At 43.5% G+C, this 19,646-nt stretch overlaps 2 protein-coding genes across 6 annotated transcripts in view; one reads left to right on the plus strand and one right to left on the minus strand.

Moving 5' to 3' along the window:
* Positions 1-19,646, minus strand: part of LOC112215003 (differentially expressed in FDCP 6) — a 21,646-nt gene continuing 2,000 nt past the window's right edge. Inside the window, exons 1-13 of one of the 4 annotated variants that reach the window (XM_042297902.1) lie at positions 14,719-14,887; positions 14,445-14,632; positions 13,068-13,208; positions 11,343-11,531; positions 10,506-10,736; positions 10,216-10,362; positions 3,027-3,135; positions 2,633-2,838; positions 2,430-2,537; positions 2,122-2,288; positions 1,659-1,860; positions 1,266-1,356; positions 1-1,133 (exon numbers count right to left, since the gene is read on the minus strand). In XM_042297902.1, coding sequence (XP_042153836.1) covers positions 934-1,133; positions 1,266-1,356; positions 1,659-1,860; positions 2,122-2,288; positions 2,430-2,537; positions 2,633-2,838; positions 3,027-3,135; positions 10,216-10,362; positions 10,506-10,736; positions 11,343-11,531; positions 13,068-13,208; positions 14,445-14,555 — 1,902 coding nt within the window. In that variant the 5' untranslated portion in view covers positions 14,556-14,632; positions 14,719-14,887 and the 3' untranslated portion in view covers positions 1-933. The other 3 variants (XM_042297905.1, XM_042297903.1, XM_042297904.1) reach the window with 3 other exon arrangements.
* Positions 13,699-19,646, plus strand: part of LOC112267813 — a 17,542-nt gene continuing 11,594 nt past the window's right edge. For both annotated transcript variants that reach the window (XM_042297909.1, XM_042297910.1), the window contains exon 1: positions 13,699-13,926. In XM_042297909.1, coding sequence (XP_042153843.1) covers positions 13,855-13,926 — 72 coding nt within the window. In that variant the 5' untranslated portion in view covers positions 13,699-13,854. The remainder of the gene's footprint in view (positions 13,927-19,646) is intronic.

Below are 19,646 nucleotides of genomic sequence, written 5' to 3' on the forward strand. Positions count from 1 at the left end.
TGTATTTGGATATATTTATTTGAAATACTAGTACATATTACATATGCATTTGAAATATATGTCAATATATTAGGCATATGTGAGCCACAGATTTAAGACGTTACTTCAAATAGATTGCATTTCAAGAATAAAAGAGAACATATTTGCCTGTCCCGATTCTTCCTGACATGACACTTTTCCTTTCCTGACAAAAAAAATGGCATACATGGGTTTGTTAGACTGCCTTGTATCAAATAGAGAAGAGAGCAATCACGTTGTTCACACACTACATACTAGTACGCACACTTCTTTTGTACAGAAATTCAAACCTGTCGTTTATTCTCTGTACTGTATCATTTACAATGACTGTGGTCCCCTAGCAAGATGGAAATCTGAACAGTCAGTTGGTTAATGAGGTGTTTCTCAGTTCTTGAAGTAGTGTATAGGCTACTGGGTCCACCTGCCAAGAATCATAGTCCTCATCATGGGACATGGGCATTCTTATTGCACAGGTAGTATCTCCTCGATCAAAGCACTTTCTAAAGGAAGACAAATTCCCTTAAATTTATTTTTTACAGAGCCTACTCATCTCCTAGTCAGCACTACCATTGGTAAAGGTCAGGTTCCTCCCCGACTACATTCCAGATCTTCAAAGCCTGGATTGGTATTTAACACATCAGCTAAGCACCTCAATTGATGTAGAAATCTGATGCCCGACTGCACAGTCGACAAAGTGGCACGCAACCATTGATTGATGCAATGCAACACCTGTACATCTAGTCGGGCAGGAACTCAGCCAGACTGTTGACATGTAAAACAACTGGGAATGTTCGACATTGCAGCCAACAGTGCAGACGACTGCCAAATGACTGATCTGCAAAGATCCTTGCGTCATAAATAAACTACAATATTATTTGTAGATCAGTCAGTCAGTCACAATTTACCCATGACACATCACGATCCCCCAGGCTCTGACAGGGTGAAAGCCTCCACCTGTTCCTGTAGTCCTTTCTCTTCTGTAGCCGATTGGCTCTCAAGTATTTGCTGAGTTTCTTGATTGGCTCTTGGTTGGAGTTTAGCGATAAACTCACTGCTGGCTAACGCCCCCTCCTGTTTCGAGCAGGTGATTTTCACTGGCAACGATGATAACTTGTCTGTAGCAAAAGATATGGCATACCATATTTAGTATATTTTATTGACGGTCCATCAACTCTGACTTCTTATTGTAGTATTTTTTTGTTTTATTACAACAGAGAGAGAGAGAGAGAGACATGGCAGAGCATTACCCCCAGGTGCGATGGGTTTCATTAGGCGGTTGAGCTGAACGTTCCAGTGTCGGACATGGATGCTGGCTTTACGAAGCTTCTCCTGAACTTCCTACAGACCCAGAGAGAAGGAAACAAGGACATGAGAACACAGTTAAAGCTGATGTCAGTTACACTTTGTTTTACCATCTATCATTTACTAGCTGTTATTGACTTATAGGTGCCCTATGCAACAATTCCACCTGCAAATAATTATATAAAGCTTTTTCACTGTGGAAATGATGTCTGCCTAAAGTCCACAGGAGCAAGATTCCCACCTAAAAAGATCCTGAACAATAGCCTTATCCTGCTCTCCCCTCATCTCCTGCCACCTCTTCTCCTCTACCTCATTTCCTCTCATCTCCTCTCCCTCACCTCCAGGTGTTGGTGACTCCTCTCTCGGGTCTCTCGGAGGCTCTGGAGCTCCTGGGAGGCGTAGTGGAGGGCAGAGGGGGCCGGCCGCTCTTCCTTCGCTCTGTTTGGGGCCTCCTCCCTGGGGCTGAAGTGGCGGGATGCCTCCTGCTGCTCCTGGAGGAGCAGACACTGCCTGCTCTTCTCCTCCTCTGCCTGCAGTACCCTGGGAAAGGAGAGGAAGGAGGACAACAGTAGAGAGACAGTAGAAAGGGAGACAAGGATAGATAGGATGAGGGATATAAGGACACAGAAGACAATTCTACTGCAATAGACAGGGACGTTTGGTGATCTGATCTGTGTCTTTAGTCTTGCAGCCATGTGTGTGTGTCCGTGTGGGTGTGTGAAATAGCGTGTGTGTGCCTGACTCTCTCCTCCATGTGGGCCTGTATCTCCGTGTTGAGATAAGTTTGTGTAGGCGTGTTACCCTTCTAGCTCCAGCCTGACTCTCTCCTCCTCCATGTGGGCCTGTATCTCTGTGTTGAGAGCAGCCTCCAGTTTCTGCTGGGTCAGCTCCAGCTCCTGGATCCTCTTCCTCTGCTGCTCGGCCTCCTTTTCCTTCTCTGCCATCTCAGCCTGCATGCTCTCCCGCAACTGGGGAACACACGCAGGCAGGCAATCAGGCACGTACGTATACATGTACACCGGCTGCATTCTCTCTCACACACTAATCATTTATCTGGGGAACCTACACAGGTGCACTAATTAACCTCATTCTTCAGTACATTATCTTACCTTCTCTGCCTCGTCTAGCTGTCTCTCCAACTCTCTCTGGACCTCCTTCTGTTGCTCCCTCTCTTTCTCCTCCTCCTCCCTGCGCCGTGCCTCCACCTCTCGCTGGTGCTGTGGGACACAAATACATGTTATGTACTGAATGCATTACCCCCGCTTTCCTATCTCTCCTCTTTAATGTTGCACTCTCTCTCCCTCCTGCTCACCTGAATAATACTCTCTATCTCCTGTCCTTGCCGTTCCTTTTCCAGGTCTTGAATGGTATGCTCTTCTGATTGGTTGCCGCGGCTGCGGCTGGCGCTCAGGCTGCGCTCCCGTTGACTCTGCTCACGCTGGACCTGCCTCTTCAGCTTTAGTTCCTGATGGAGGGAGGACTTGCGCTCACCCTGGAGACGGACGGCAGTCTGCAAGGCTGGGGAGAGAGAGGACAGACACACACAGGAGAAATTTAAAAAAGTGATGTTCCTTCCCTAATGCTTTTCAACCGAGGGGTCTCCCAAATGTTTAAACCATTAGGTTAACAGGATATCCTCTTGGTCAGAGGACGACAATTAGGCTTGTGTCTCAGGCAGGGCGTTACACTTGTTCACATCCCCTCACCTTGGGTCCATTCCACTCTCTGTCTCTGGTCGGCAGCACTCATCTCATAGGTCTTGCTGGTGGTCTTCACACAAAAGAGACAACGCTTCCCATCCCTGTCTGGAATTGCCTAAGACAAAGAGACGATATCTGGTGGTTGACTACCAGGGTGACATTGACTTATCAAGACCCCAAGTTCCGCTCAGCTAATCCCGACCATAAATGATCAGTATTTGCATCAGGCTCGCAATAGGTAACCCTCATTGACTCTTGTTGTAATCCACATCCTAGTTCAAAATATAGGCCCGATGGTATATTTCTAGACAAGCTTGTATCTATACCAATTCAAGCTAACCCTATGGTATTTTCAAATCAGGGGTTACCAACTGAGCATATGTGCTGATATTAGAGTCTGATATGAAATCCTGCAGCTGTGGTGTTGGACTGATTCATGTAAATGCCAGAAGTTTGATCTTGAACTCTGACCTCTCAAACCAATGTGGACATTCTGGTAATATCTGAAACCGCAAAAATGGAAGAGGGAAAGAGTAAAGAACTTGGTCAGCCCTGCATTAAAGACCAAAAGTGGTTAAAGAAAATTATGATAAAATAAAAAAAGTATACCAGTTTCATTTAAGGACCAAAAATGGACAGCTGTGCCATATACAGTGGGGCAAAAAAGTATTTAGTCAGCCACCAATTGTGCAAGTTCTCCCACTTGAAAAGATGAGAGAGGCCTGTAATTTATCATCATAGGTACACTTCAACTTTGACAGACAAAATGAGAAAAAAAAATCCAGAAAATCACATTGTAGGATTTTTTAAATGAATTTATTTGCAAATTATGGTGGAAAATAAGTATTTGGTCACCTACAAACAAGCAAGATTTCTGGCTCTCACAGACCTGTAACTTCTTCTTTTAGAGGCTCCTCTGTCCTCCACTCGTTACCTGTATTAATGGTACCTGTTTGAACTTGTTATCAGTATAAAATACACCTGTCCACAACTTCAAACAGTTACACTCCAAACTCCACTATGGCCAAGACCAAAGAGCTGTCAAAGGACACCAGAAACAAAATTGTAGACCTGCACCAGACTGGGAAGACTGAATCTGCAATAGGTAAGCAGCTTGGTTTGAAGAAATCAACTGTGGGAGCAATTATTAGGAAATGGAAGGCATACAAGACCACTGATAATCTCCCTCGATCTGGGGCTCCACGCAAGATCTCACCCCGTGGGGTCAAAATGATCACAAGAACGGTGAGCAAAAATCCCAGAACCACATGGGGGGGGGGGACCTAGTGAATGACCTGCAGAGAGCTGGGACCAAAGTAACAAAGCCTACCATCAGTAACACACTACGCCGCCAGGGACTCAAATCCTGCAGTGCCAGACGTGTCCCCCTGCTTAAGCCAGTACATGTCCAGGCCTGTCTGAAGTTTACTAGAGAGCATTTGGATGATCCAGAAGAAGATTGGGAGAATGTCATATGGTCAGATGAAACCAAAATATTACTTTTTGGTAAAAACTCAACTCGTCGTGTTTGGAGGACAAAGAATGCTGAGTTGCATCCAAAGAACACCATACCTACTGTGAAGCATGGGAGTGGAAACATCATGCTTTGGGGCTGTTTTTCTGCAAAGGGACCAGGACGACTGATCCGTGTAAAGGAAAGAACGAATGGGGCCATGTATCGTGAGATTTTGAGTGAAAACCTCCTTCAATCAGCAAGGGCATTGAAGATGAAACGTGGCTGGGTCTTTCAGCATGACAATGATCCCAAACACACCGCCCGGGCAACAAAGGAGTGGCTTCGTAAGAAGCATTTCAAGGTCCTGGAGTGGCCTAGCCAGTCTCCAGATCTCCACCCCATAGAACATCTTTGGAGGGAGTTGAAAGTCTGTGTTGCCCAGCAACAGCCCCAAAACATCACTGCTCTAGAGGAGATCTGCATGGAGGAATGGGCCAAAATACCTGCAACAGTGTGTGAAAACCTTCTGAAGACTTACAGAAAACATTTGACCTCCGTCATTGCCAACAAAGGGTATATAACAAAGTATTGAGATAAACTTTTGTTATTGACCAAATACTTATTTTCCACCATAATTTGCAAGTAAATTCATTAAAAATCCTACAATGTGATTTTCTGGATTTTTTTTCTCATTTTGTCTGTCATAGTTGAAGTGTACCTATGATGAAAATTACAGGCCTCATCTTTTTAAGTGGGAGAACTTGCACAATTGGTGACTGACTAAATACTTTTTTGCCCCACTGTAGATGGGAAGAGATTTAATACAACAACTCCATGGCACATGGTTTATGAACTGATACACAAAAAAAACGCCGGATTCAAAACGTAAAATTGTTACATTTAAATTATACAAAATTCATGCAACCATTTATATAAATAAATAACATGTACACACACATATATAGGGGATAAAACCATCCCAGCGCTGCAGATATTGCTGCGAAAAGACAATCATTAGATCATTTGTTTTGGTACTGTCCATATGTGGCTTGTTTTTGGTCACCGGTTCAGGAATGGCTGAAGAATTGCAACATTTACTTGGAGCTAACTCTGCAAATAGCACTGTTGGGTGATTTGAAAAGTCAGACAATCAATTAATATAATAATTTTAGCAAAAAAAATGTCTTTAATTTACAATCTGTAGAAACTATGAGAATAGAAAGGTTCAGAACTTTTGTGAAACATAGCACAGTTGAAAAATATATGGCTAATAGAAATCAAAACTGGATGGTGTTCAGAGATAGATGGGAGGGGTTGAGGGAAACTTGGCTAAATAAGACTGTGCCGGATACTGATGCATCTCTAGCTGGTTATAATGTTTTGGACCTGACAGAGGTGGAGATGTCGCCATTTTTACAAAGGACAACTTAAATGTTTCTGTATCTCTCACTACCGCTGTCCCTAAGCAATTTGAATGTCTAGTCCTACATGTGGCCCTTGGTGATAATGCCCAATTTATGCTAGTTAGAATTTATAGTCCTAATCAGAATAGAAAGAGGAGTGGGAGGCCCCGGTGTACAACTGAGCAAGGAGACAAGTACAGTAGTGTGTCTAGTTTGAGAAACAGATGCCTCACAAGTCTGCAACTGGCAGCTTCAATAAACAGTACCCGCAAAACACCAGTCTCAACGTCAACAGTGAAGAGGAGACTCCGGGATGCTGGCCTTGTAACCAACTTCAGTGTCTAGAACGCTGAACTACAGTCAGGTCAAGACCCTGGTAAGGATGACGAGCACACAGATGAGCATCCCAGAGACCGTTTCTGATAGTTTGTGCAGAAATTCTTCAGTTGTGCAATCCCACAGTTTCATCAAGTGTCTGGGTGGCTGGTCTCAGACAATCCCGCAGGTCAAGGTCCCTGGATGTGGAGGTCCTGGGCTGGCGTGGTTACATGTGGTCTGCGGTTGTGAGGCCGGTTGGACTTATTGCCAAATTCTCTAAAACGTTGGAGGCAGTTTATGGTAGAGAAATAAACATTACATTATCTGGCAACAGCTCTAGTGGACATTCCTGCAGTCAGCATGCCAATTGCATGCTCCCTTAACTTGAGACATCTGTGGCATTGTGCGGTGTGACAAAACTGCACATTTTAGAGTGGCCTTTTGTCCTCAGCACAAGGTACACCTGTGTAATAATCATACTGTTTAATCAGCTTCTTGATATGCCACACCGGTCAGGTGGATATTTTTGTTCAGTATGGTATACCTTTTTTCAAGGATGAGCCATAACAAGAGAATCATCCAGCCCTTTGGGTATCTAACTACACCCCCATATGCCATGTCTTGAAATATGCATACAGATTAACAGACATAGCGCTGTTTTTAGCAGCTACACTTGTCTAGATGATGTGCTATATTGTTTACACCATAAGAATCATTGTGCTGCCTTATTTATTGACCTGTCAAAAGTATTTGATACTGCTGACCATTTCTTACTTGTACAAAGGTTGTGTGAAATATGTTAGATCAGGCATCTTGCAGTTGGTTCAATAACCATCTAAATGGTGAGGACAACTTGTACTGACATTATCAAATCTAGCTTCCTCAATATTATGAAAGGTTTGCCGCAGGGGTCGATTTTTGGCCCTGTTCTCTTCACTATTTCTATACATAATATTGGTCTATCTGTTAAAACCTGTAACATTCATCTCTATGCGGATGATAGTTATTTGCTCCTGTTCCCCATCTTAACAGCAGGCCATTTATAACCTTCAGCATGGTTTTGACTCCATTCAAAAATTGCTTACTGATCTTAAACTAGTGCTAAATGCTAATAAAAAAAAAACTTGGTTATGTTGGTCTCCAGGTCTCGTAATATTAACTTTGAGGACCTACATATTTGCACATTGACTACAGGAAAAGGAGGACCGAGCACACCCCCATTCTCATCGACAGGGCTGTAGTGGAGCAGGTTGAGAGCTACAAGTTCCTTGGTGTCCACATCAACAACAAACTAGAATGGTCCAAACACACCAAGACAGTCGTGAAGAGGGCACGACAAAACCTATTCCCCCTCAGGAGACTGAAAAGATTTGGCATGGGTCCTGAGAGCCTCAAAAAGGTTCTACAGCTGCAACATCGAGAGCATCCTGACTGGTTGCATCACTGCCTGGTACGGCAATTGCTCGGCCTCTGACCGCAAGGCACTACAGAGGGTAGTGCGTACGGCCCAGTACATCACTGGGGCTAAGCTGCCTGCCATCCAGGACATCTACACCAGGTGGTGTCAGTGGAAGGCCCTAAAAATTGTCAAAGACCCCAGCCATCAAATCAAATCAAAATCAAATCAAATTTTATTTGTCACATACACATGGTTATAGACTGTTCATAGACTGTTCTCTCTATTACCACATGGCAAGCGGTACCAGAGTGCCAAGTCTAGGACAAAAAGGCTTCAACAGTTTTTATCGAAGCCATAAGACTCGTGAATAGGTAATTGCATTGTGAGGCCCCCCCCCCCAACCCGTTTTTACACTGCTACTACTCTCTGTTTATCATATATGCAGTCACTTTAACCATAACTACATGTACATACTACCTCAAACTACCTCAAGCCTGACTAACCGGTGTCTGTATGTAGCCTGTCTTTTTACTGTCGTTTTATTTCTTTACCTACCCATTGTTCACCTAATACCTTTTTTACACTATTGGCTAGAGCCTGTAAGCAAGCATTTCACTGTAAGGTCTACACCTGTTGAATTCGGCGCATGTGACAAATAAACTTTGATTTGATTGAAGGGAGCCCAAATTGAACAAGACCTCCGTTATAAGTACTTGGGTGTTTGGATTGATAAGCTGTCTTTAAAAAAAACACACATTGACAAACTGACACGAAAGTTGAGAATTAAGATAGGATTGATTTTTATATGAAAGAAACCAGCCTCCCTTTGGAAAGTAGAAGGAAGATTGTTCAAGCAACGCTTCTCCCAGTACCTGATTATGGTGATGTAATCTATATGCATGCAACTTTAGATTCAAACAAGCATTCAGCACTTCTTTTTATCACTGGGGACAATGTTCCGTACACATCACTGCAGTTTGTATAGATCCGTTGGCTGGGAGTCTCTAACTACCAGAAGGGTCCACCACTGGCTACTTTTTGTACATAAAGCGGTTCTTCAGAGACTCCCCCCACTACATCAGCTCACGTATTAACTGAAGATCAGGCCATTTTCAGACCCGCCCTCTGGACCGACTGCTTCTGGAGGTCCAGCTCATGGAATAGCCTTCAGGTCACCTTGAAATTACACTCACTGCTCTCCAATGGACAGCTTAGATGGAGTTTAAGGGAGGTGATGTGAGAATTGTGTTTGTTTTGATTAATCCTGTTTTATTTCTTGTATGTTAATGTTCACAGGGATTCCTTTCAAATTAGACCCTGGTCTCAATGGTGACCCACCCTGTAGAAATAAAAGTTTAATTAACAAAATACAAAACATGACCAGAAGTATGTGGACATCTGCTTGTCGAACATCTCATTCCAAAATCATGGGCATTAATATGGAGTTGGTCCCCCATTTGCTACTATAAACAGCCTCCACTCTTTTGGGAAGGCTTTCCACTAGATGTTGGAACATTGCTGCAGGGACTTGCTTCCATTCAGCCACAAGAGCATTTGTCAGGTGGGCACTGATGTTGGGCGATTAGGTCTGGCTCGGAGTCTGCATCCCAATTAATCACAAAGGGGTTCGATGGGGTTGGAATCAGGGCTCTCTATAGGCCAGTTAAGTTCTTCCACATTGATTTTGACAAACCATTTCTGTATGGACCTGGCTTTGTGCACGGCGGCATTGTCATGCTGAAACTTGAAAAGGGCCTTCCCCAAACTCTTGCCACAAATGTTGAAGCACGGAATCGTCTAGAATGTCATTGTATACTGTAGCGTTAAGATTTCCCTTCACTGGAACTAAAGGGCCTTGGCCAAACCGTGAAAAATAGCCCCAGAGCATTATTCCTCCTCCACCAAACTTTACAGTTGGCACTATGCATTTGGGTAGGTAGCGCTCTCCTAGCATCTGCCAAACTAATATGTCTGTCGGACTGCCAGATGGTGAAGTATAATTAATCACTCCAGAGAACACGTTTCCACTGCTCCATAGTCCAATTGCGGCGAGCTTTACACCACTCCAGCAGACGCTTGACATTGAGCATGGTGATCTTAGGCTTGTGTTTGGCTGCTCAGCCAAGGAAACCCATTTCATGAAGCTACCAGACAAACAGTTCTTGTGCTGACGTTGCTTCCAGAGGCAGTTTAGAACTCGGTAGTGAGTGTTGCAACTGAGGACAGAGGATTTTTTGCAGCTGGCGGTCCCGTTCTGTGAACTTTTTCCGGCTGTGCCGTTGTTGCTCCTAGACGTTTCCACTTCACAATAACAGCACTTACAGTTGACCGGGGTAGCTCTAGCAGGGCAGAAATATGACAAACTGACTTGTGCCAAGTTGAATGTCACTGAGCACTTCCGTAAGGCCATTCCACTGCCAATATGTTTGTCTATGGAAATTGCATGGCTGTGTGCTCGATTTACTTTGTCCACATACTTTTGTATATATAGTGTACTTCTCAGTCTCGGGTACACAGTAGCGATTCACTCAGCCATTAACAAACAAATTGAATTACCCTAGCTAAGATTTTTTCTACCGGTTTTGTGGATTGAAAGATAAACCAGAATAACAAGATTACCTCCACAACACAATACTGGTCCAATGGAATCTCTCCCTTCTTGTCTTTCAGGTCCTCGCTGGCGTAGTAGGCCATGAAGGATGGCCTGAGTACAAACCAACGCTCCATCCAGTTCCTGCGCACATGTCCCTTTTTCCACATGTAACCCTGCGAGAGAGAGAGACAGACAGAGAGAAAGGGAGGGAGAGAGAGGGATCGATCATTGTCCCTGTAATGTGAATTTCATTCAGCGCAAACACACATCTACACACACATAAAAACAGCCCACACACACAGCCCCACCAACTCACCCTCTTGAGGACGTTGTGGTACATCTCAAAGAAGACCTGGTCCAGAGCCAGACTGAAGGCACCCGCATTGCTGACCCTCAGCAGCCTCCCGGCACCCATGTGATCCAGGAACACCCACACCGACATGCCCTCCTCCTGGACAGAGGCATTTTGGGATAGCAGGTCCTCCAGGGGCTTGCCGTCCCACTCCTGGTTCATCGCAGTGGAAATTTTCTTCATCAGGTACTCCACCTGCGTGTGTGTGTGTGCGTACATGTCAGAAAAGATCTTTATCCTTCTATGGGTGAATTTGCTGAGACCCATACTCAGAAAGTGATCTAGTAAAGGGATAATGCTGTGGTCAGCAAGTTGCAACACATCTTCATAAAGCCTGCAGATGTTATCAACAGGAAACCAAACCTCCCTCATATTGGTTTATTCTACTCTGACCTCCTGCTTAGGGGGAGGAGAACAGGAAGTAAGGACCTAGAGTAGAGATATTTTAGCAATGCACTGGAGGATGGTGCATCAGCCTCCACTGAGCAAGGGGCTAATCGATAAACATACCGTTTGTATACTGCAAGCGTCAAAGCACACAGTGTAGTCAAAATGACCACTGGACTGCATAACTACAACTATTCTCTTACTGTTTATATACAGTACTGTATGTGTGTCTATTAACCCTCTATTCTCCCTCCCTCTTCAGCTCTCCTCCTTTCCCACCGCTCTCTCCCTCTTTTTCAGATGAACTATTTCCTCCCTACCTGTACATCTCTTTTCTCTCTAAAAGACACTATCTGGCTTTATATTTAAATGTGCCAATGGAGGTCAGTCTCTCCCTGCCCCCACCCCCCTCACCTCCTGTGGAATCATGATGAGTGGGTAGTGGTCCTCCGACAGCAGGTTGAAGAGACAGAAAAGTTTGAAGCAGTCTCTCAGGGAGCACAGCAGCCCCCCCTGGCCACTGGTAGGTCTGTAGTTTTTCTTCATGGTCATCATCCAGCACAGGTCGTCAAACATCTCCTTGTCATATGCACCCTCTTTGACCTGGGTGCAGCACACCAGGGTTTAATTTGTTCATTAGTACTGGTAAAGAGTTTTAGATGTTAAACGGATAGTTCACCCAAATGATATATTGGTTTCAATACCCTGTAAGCAGTCTATGGACAAGGTAAGACAGCAATGCATGCTTCGGTTTTGCTCACAGGTTAAAGAAACCAATATGTAATTTTGGGTGAACTAAGATCAAGTGCAATTCATCTCCTGAATGGACTGGATTTCACTCATCTCAATGTGAAAATCCTCAATTGAGTATGATGGGATGGTTACCTTGGCCAGTACGTATTTGTTGAGGTAGTTTACCTTGGCCAGTACGTATTTGTTGAGGTAGTTTACCTTGGCCAGTACGTATTTGTTGAGGTAGTTTACCTTGGCCAATATGTATTTGTTGAGGTAGTTTACCTTGGCCAGTATGTATTTGTTGAGGTAGTTTACCTTGGCCAGTATGTATTTGTTGAGGTAGTTTACCTTGGCCAGTATGTATTTGTTGAGGTAGTTTACCTTGGCCAGTATGTATTTGTTGAGGTAGTTTACCTTGGCCAGTATGTATTTGTTGAGGTAGTTTACCTTGGCCAGTATGTATTTGTTGAGGTAGTTTACCTTGGCCAGTATGTATTTGTTGAGGTAGTTTACCTTGGCCAGTATGTATTTGTTGAGGTAGTTTACCTTGGCCAGTATGTATTTGTTGAGGTAGTTTACCTTGGCCAGTATGTATTTGTTGAGGTAGTTTACCTTGGCCAGTATGTATTTGTTGAGGTAATTTACCTTGGCCAGTATGTATTTGTTAAGGTAATTTACCTTGGCCAGTATGTATTTGTTGAGGTAGTTTACCTTGGCCAGTATGTATTTGTTGAGGTAATTTACCTTGGCCAGTATGTATTTGTTGAGGTAGTTTACCTTGGCCAGTATGTATTTGTTAAGGTAATTTACCTTGGCCAGTATGTATTTGTTGAGGTAGTTTACCTTGGCCAGTATGTATTTGTTGAGGTAGTTTACCTTGGCCAGTATGTATTTGTTGAGGTAGTTTACCTTGGCCAGTATGTATTTGTTAAGGTAATTTACCTTGGCCAGTATGTATTTGTTGAGGTAGTTTACCTTGGCCAGTATGTATTTGTTGAGGTAGTTTACCTTGGCCAGTATGTATTTGTTGAGGTAATTTACCTTGGCCAGTATGTATTTGTTGAGGTAGTTTACCTTGGCCAGTATGTATTTGTTAAGGTAATTTACCTTGGCCAGTATGTATTTGTTGAGGTAGTTTACCTTGGCCAGTATGTATTTGTTGAGGTAGTTTACCTTGGCCAGTATGTATTTGTTGAGGTAGTTTACCTTGGCCAGTATGTATTTGTTAAGGTAATTTACCTTGGCCAGTATGTATTTGTTAAGGTAATTTACCTTGGCCAGTATGTATTTGTTGAGGTAGTTTACCTTGGCCAGTATGTATTTGTTGAGGTAGTTTACCTTGGCCAGTATGTATTTGTTGAGGTAATTTACCTTGGCCAGTATGTATTTGTTAAGGTAATTTACCTTGGCCAGTATGTATTTGTTGAGGTAGGGCATGTAGCCATGTTTTGACACCGGTCCATCGTCATCGTCTTGGAAGTGCTCCTCCAGTGCCACGGGGTCGTGAGGGATGTTCAACACCGTGTACAGGTTGTGGGAGAGAACCTGCGACATGCACGCGTACACACACAGAGAAAAATGAAGAAAATGCCTGTGTCAAAGGGAGATTCTCAATTGGTTCGCTCAACTCATCTGTCCTCAGTTGTCCTCTCCTCCTTTTGAAAAAGCGAGGACACTCCTCTGTTTTAAACTAATTGACACAACTAAGTGATCCTCGACCACTCTACAACTTAGTGGTTTCTGGGTCACCAAGGATGGAGGGCGGAGGATTCGAGGAGAGGATGGTCTTTTGGCCAACTGAGAATCTCCCAAAATGACCCTTTAAATGTATAATGTTACTGTCAATATTACATCTGCGATTCCTATATTTGTATACACTATGTAAGTGGTTACTGAATGAGTTCACAACTTCTAATCATCTCAAATCATATGAAAAAACAAAGCGGTCAATGATAATAACCAAAGCAAGCAGTGTAAACAACATTGCAGGCCTCTGACTGACACACACACACACACACACACACACAGCCCCCTCGGTGTGAGCATGTCTGAACACCTGCCTGCTATTTCCTGGGATTCTCACCAAAGGGAGAACACAACTTGTTTGAACTCGACAGGCCAGAGACTGAGTGAAGGGGAAGATGACTGAACACACAGCACCGTCTGTTTCTGTTGTACAGTAAACTCTGATATGTTGTCATGTGTACAAGTTGACTGCAGTAAAGGGAGAGGGCCAGTCCTGGACTTTGAAACGAGGGCACAGGTGACTATCGACTGACTTTAATGCTCCCATTTCTGTGTGTAGGCTGCCGCTGTTGTGATTTCTCACTGAAAGAGCGTTTCATGGATATGCACTCATGAGGGTGTATCCATGTGTTAAAGTCACCAATGTATCCACATTTTTGTGAGTGAGAATGTTTTCATCTGCATGTTTCTCATACTGAGCAGTATTCCTGCATGATCCATGCAGATTATTATTTTTACTGGTGGACTGTTAACTTTATAAATAGTATACATCCCGAGATTCAAGCTGAATAATGTATTATAGGCTAATATAATAACTTGTAAGAGGCTAACAATGTACTTTTTAGGCTATCTTGATCAGATCTTCAAACCTCAAAATGTTTGTTTATAAGGTTATCTAAACAAACGATTATGTGTATATTATTATGTGAACGGTAGGCTATGATTAACATGCTGGCGCCAGAGGCACAGAAGCAATTCAACACCCATTTCCTGATTAAAGCTCAGCACTTGGAAATATTACACTTAAAATCTAACCTTCAGCTGGGACTTGGATACTTTGCCGCATTTCTCCATGTCCAGCGATGTGAACGCGTACCAGATGGACTTGAGCAGTTCGGATTGTAGTTCCATTGTGGAGACAGACATATTTGCGTCTACATTCCGAAGCGAGCGGAGTTGTGCACAGCACAGTGATATCAGTATTGCAAACTGAAGTGGAAGCACTTAACGAGAAGGCGAACAGGACACGTTAAGAAAAGGGGTGGAGAAGAGAGGAACAATTATGTAACCAAAGTAAAATACTACCTACCTTATAAACCTATAATTATGTTTTAGGTCACTCAAAATTAAAACTTCGAAAGACTTTGGAAAACTCTGGCATCCTTGTAAATTATCGACCTCTCTTTTTCAAGTGGGTGGAGGTAATTTAACCCCAGCACTTGGTTGATGTCATTGATAAACAAACGCAATATGCGTCTTTTTCCCAACGCAAGTTAAGACAAAACCACGCCCCGTTATTCAGAGAGGCGTTCTACTACGCTCCCACTGGCAAGCTAGTGTTGTTTGAAGTTATATTATCATCAGTAGTCTATTATCAGGTAAAATCATATGCTTACAATTCATCATTTCTCAAATATGTCATTAGCTAATCATTTAGTCGAACAAGCCATGCTACAGCCAGTGAATCTGTCTTTGAGCGTTAAGGGATGTTAATGACTAGTTTGGTCCATCCCCCAAGTTATTATATTTTTCCATCTTGAAATACAAGGGTAAATGTTATTAATCAGTGACTGAAATTTCGCGCTTTGTGATATTCACTTCCGGACTTCGACAGCGCTCAAGGCTTTGTAGAACACCTGTTATTCAGAATAACTGTGCGTGGTTTTGGCTTAACTGCGTTGGGAAAAGGAAAAACGCAGTCGGCGTTATCACCCACCCGGTTTACATCCCCCAGCAGCCACTCTGGGTTTGAGTCACACTCTCACACGTCCACAAACTCACAAGTTGTTTCCTTTAAAGTAAGCGGGTGACTGTAGACCGGAAATTATGAGCGGGCCCGCTCTACCGTACACCTTGCCAGTCCAAATAAAATATTTAAATATTGATAGTTCATTTTACCGCGACGCACGCGGACAGAAAGACGCATCGATCTCAGGTAAAGCATCCGCGCGAGCGAAAAAGCGCCCCGCTGTCTCAGTATGTGTAGAACATGTATCTGATGCTGTCTGGACCAAAAGAGAATGACATGTCATACTAATTATGTCCAGCCTTCGTCAGATACATGGGCTACACATAGAGGGGCACGCACTGTTTCACTCACTCGAATGCTTTCTCCGCAAACATAGCAGAGAGGGAGAAGCGAGAGGGCTCACTCTCGCCAAAATCTGTCCAGAGTAAGACAATGCGTTTTTATGGGCATAATATGCAGACATAAAATAATCGGCTGCCTTCCCCCCTTTGGGACAAAGACTACCATTGTTAGGGCGGAGACAGGAGCGTCTCTCTTGCGAAATGGAAAGGAAGGTTAGCGGGTGCACAGTCACTGTTAGGATGCTGGATTCCCCTAAAGTAAAAAAGTCAAAATCAAAAGTCACAGTCAGTATCTGGTGTGGCCACCAGCTGCATTAAGTACTGCAGTGCATCTCCTCCTCATGGACTGCACCAGATTGGCCAGTTCTTGCTGTGAGATGTTACCCCACTCTTCCACCAAGGCACCTGCAAGTTCCGGAACATTTCTGGGGGAAATGGCCCTAGCCCTCACCCTCTGATCCAACAGGTCCCAGACGTGCTTGTTGGGATTGAGATCCGGGCTCTTTGCTGGCCATGGCAGAAAACTGACATTCCTGTCTTGCAGGAAATCACGCACAGAACAAGCAGTATGGCTGGTGGTATTGTCATGCTGGAGGGTCATGTCAGGATGAGCCTGCAGGAAGGGTACCACATGAGGGAGGAGGATATATTCCCTGTAACGCACAGCATTGAGATTGCCTACAATGACAACAAGCTTAGTTCGAAGATGCTGTGACACACCACCCCAGACCACCAGCTCCACCTCCAAATCGATCCCTCTCCAGAGTACAGGCCTCGGTGTAACGCTCATTCCTTTGACGATAAACGCGAATCCGACCATCACTCATCAGTGAAGAGCACTTTTTGCCAGTCGTGTTTGGTCCAGCGAGGGTGGGTTTGTGCCCATATGCGACGTTGTTGCCGGTGATGTCTGTTGAGGACCTGCCTTATAATAGGCCTACAAGCCCTCAGTCCAGCTTCTCTCAGCCTATTGTGAACAGTCTGACCACTGTTGGAGGGATTGTGCGTTCCTGGTGTAACTTGGGCAGTTGTTGTTGCCATCCTATACCTGTCCTGCAGCTGTGATGTTCGGATGTACCGTTCCTGTGCAGGTGTTGTTACATGTGGTCTGCCACTGCGAGGATGATCAGCTGTCTGTCCTGTGTCCCTGTAGCGCTGTCTTAGGTGTCTCACAGTGCGGACATTGCAATTTATTGCCCTGGCCACATCTGCAGTCCTCATGGCTCCTTGCAGCATGCCTAAGGCACGTTCATGCAGATGAGCAGGGACCCTGGGCATCTTCATTTTGGTGTTTTTCAGAGTCAGTAGAAAGGCCTCTATAGTGCCCTAAGTTTTCATAACTGTGATCTTAATTGCCTACTGTCATGTCTTTGGCTATGCCGGATTAAGTGATATGACATGCTATTCTATGAAATCATTTCTCCGTAATTAATATTACCTGATTGAGCTAATCATGTAAATGTAATTAACTAGAGTCGGGGCACCACAAAATAATATTTATAGAGCTGTTATCTTCTGAATAAACTCTTATTAAAGACCTAGTAATATTTTACATCAATAGCAGTCAATATTAATCGTCACCTTAATTCAGTCTCATCTGAAAGTTGTAAATTCTTGGTCATCTTCACGAACCCTGGCTAAAGTGTTGAATCAGCAATACAAAATTGGGTTTAATTATTTATTTACTAAATACCTAACTAATCACACAGAATTACATATACACAGAATGAATTATACCTTGATTACAAATGATGTCATAAAGGAAAACGTCTCTAGTGGGCGGAACAGATATGACAGCTGGTTACACAAAAGAAAAGGGTCTGGGTTTGAGTGAAAGAGCGGGAAGACTGAGGAACAAAAGGGAGAAGCTGTGCTATTGTAAATACAGTATTTTATGCATTCTAAATGACCTCCTATTTGGAAAAGGAAAATGCAATAAATATTTACTCTGAGGTGCGCTTCAGTAGGTTGGTGGTAGATGGAAGGCCGTGTTGCCAAGTCATTTGTCCTTTGAAGAATGTCTCTGGTGGTCAATTGAATACGTTGTAGTAACGTCGTTGTGTGGTAGACAGAATACTCTGTCTGGTCTTTCCTAGCCCGCGTTTGCAGCTGCTGTTGCTAACTCAACGGCTAGGAGGTATCACTTCTGTAGTGAATAAGAGTTCAAAGTTCATACCATTCGCAACCAAAGCTCACGCTGAGGTTGACTTAGTTCTGTAGTTGACATGTTAGTCCTTTTAACGCAGAGGCTGCAGACCTCACGTACTTGGAACAGGAGGCTATATTGTCGTCAAGGCTTTATATAGGAAGGGAGAGGAGGGCGTGTTTGAAAAGTTTTATAACCCATGTCCCTTCACAGGGGCGGGCCACTGATTGAGCAGAGCCCTAACCTTATGAAATCCCAATTCACTCATTTGGAATCTAAAATTACATTTAATCTCTTCACCAATAATTTTATTTTCAAACATTTAAATTGAACAAAAATTCCATGTGAATCCGATAACTACAATGTGCAGACTTTCCACTGTAGAGTTTATGTCATCTTATCATTGATGAGAATGTTTCAAATAACAACCGAACTGACATCATATTCATTAAGTACCACCGCATATGTTCAATTGGTCGGATTACCAGAATATAGTTCATTTCCCCCCCCACCTCCTGATGTTCCCAGAATCTCTATGTTAACCAAGGGGTTTTCAAATGCCACATCAGTAGGGTAGAGAGAGGAAACAGGGGGGAAGAGGTATTTATGACTGTCATAAACATACCCCTAGGCCAACGTCATGACACTGTTAATGTCTTAATGACCGTTCCACTGGTGCATGTTCATTAATTGTTTATGATTCATTGAACAATAATGGGAAACAGTGTTTAAACCCTTTACATTTAAGATCTGTGAAGTTATTTGAATTTTTATCAATTATCTTTGAAAGACAGGGTCCTGAAAAAGGGCAGTTTATTTTTTTGCTGAGGTTATATCAGCATAAATATGATACTGAAACACACAAATGCTATCTTATCTCCTTGGTGCATGAGCTTTATTTCTGAAAACGTTTTGGATGTTCAACACTAGACCCAGATGATATATTAATGAAAACAGAGTGACCCAAGTCTCTCCAGTATGTGAGTACTGTGTGTGTGTGTGTGTGAGTGAGTGAGTGAGTGAGTGAGTGAGTGAGTGAGTGAGTGAGTGAGTGAGTGAGTGAGTGAGTGAGTGAGTGAGAGAGAGAGAGAGAGAGAGAGAGAAAGAAAGAAATTGAGCCGCAGTTCCATGGTAGAGACACTGACTATTCATAGTATGTTAAATATTTCTCGTGGAGTAATCCTTTTGGACCACATTATCTGCCAGATTGAAGAACGGGTTAAGTGGATTATCACTTCTACCTCTAATCAGCAATAAGGGTTACACACTAATTTTCTGTCACGGGCTATGGACCCCCTGAAGCAGCCTTGGCCACCCCATCTATAAAACCCTAGTTCCTCCACTGGCTGTGGATTGTTTCAAATCTGTAGGCCTATTCCTATTTGGGAAGCGCTCATGGCAATAGTCCTACATGATTGAGTTGCGGCTGTAAGTTATAAGCATTTAAAATTTTGCAACAAGAAGTAGGAGAGGGGTGTGTGCAGTGCTTGACTTGGGCAGGAGCTCACAAGAACTGAGTACCAGAACCTTACCTTTTTTACTGCTTGAGTTCCTGCACATCTTATAAATATTAGCTCAAAAGTATTGTACAGTTCCTGCACCTAAATATAAACAGTACCCCGGCACCAAAAAATGAGTACCGGCATCTATTTTAGTCCAAGTCAATCACTGGATGTGTGGCGAAGATATGGCTTGTCTTTCTGGAATGAATGCACTCAGCTCTCCAGAATGCGCTCAGCTGTTTCTCGCTAATTCTTGTGCATTCGTTGTTTCATTGTGGG

This window comes from Oncorhynchus tshawytscha, linkage group LG15 (assembly GCF_018296145.1).
Source record: "Oncorhynchus tshawytscha isolate Ot180627B linkage group LG15, Otsh_v2.0, whole genome shotgun sequence".
Lineage (NCBI taxonomy): Eukaryota > Metazoa > Chordata > Actinopteri > Salmoniformes > Salmonidae > Oncorhynchus > Oncorhynchus tshawytscha.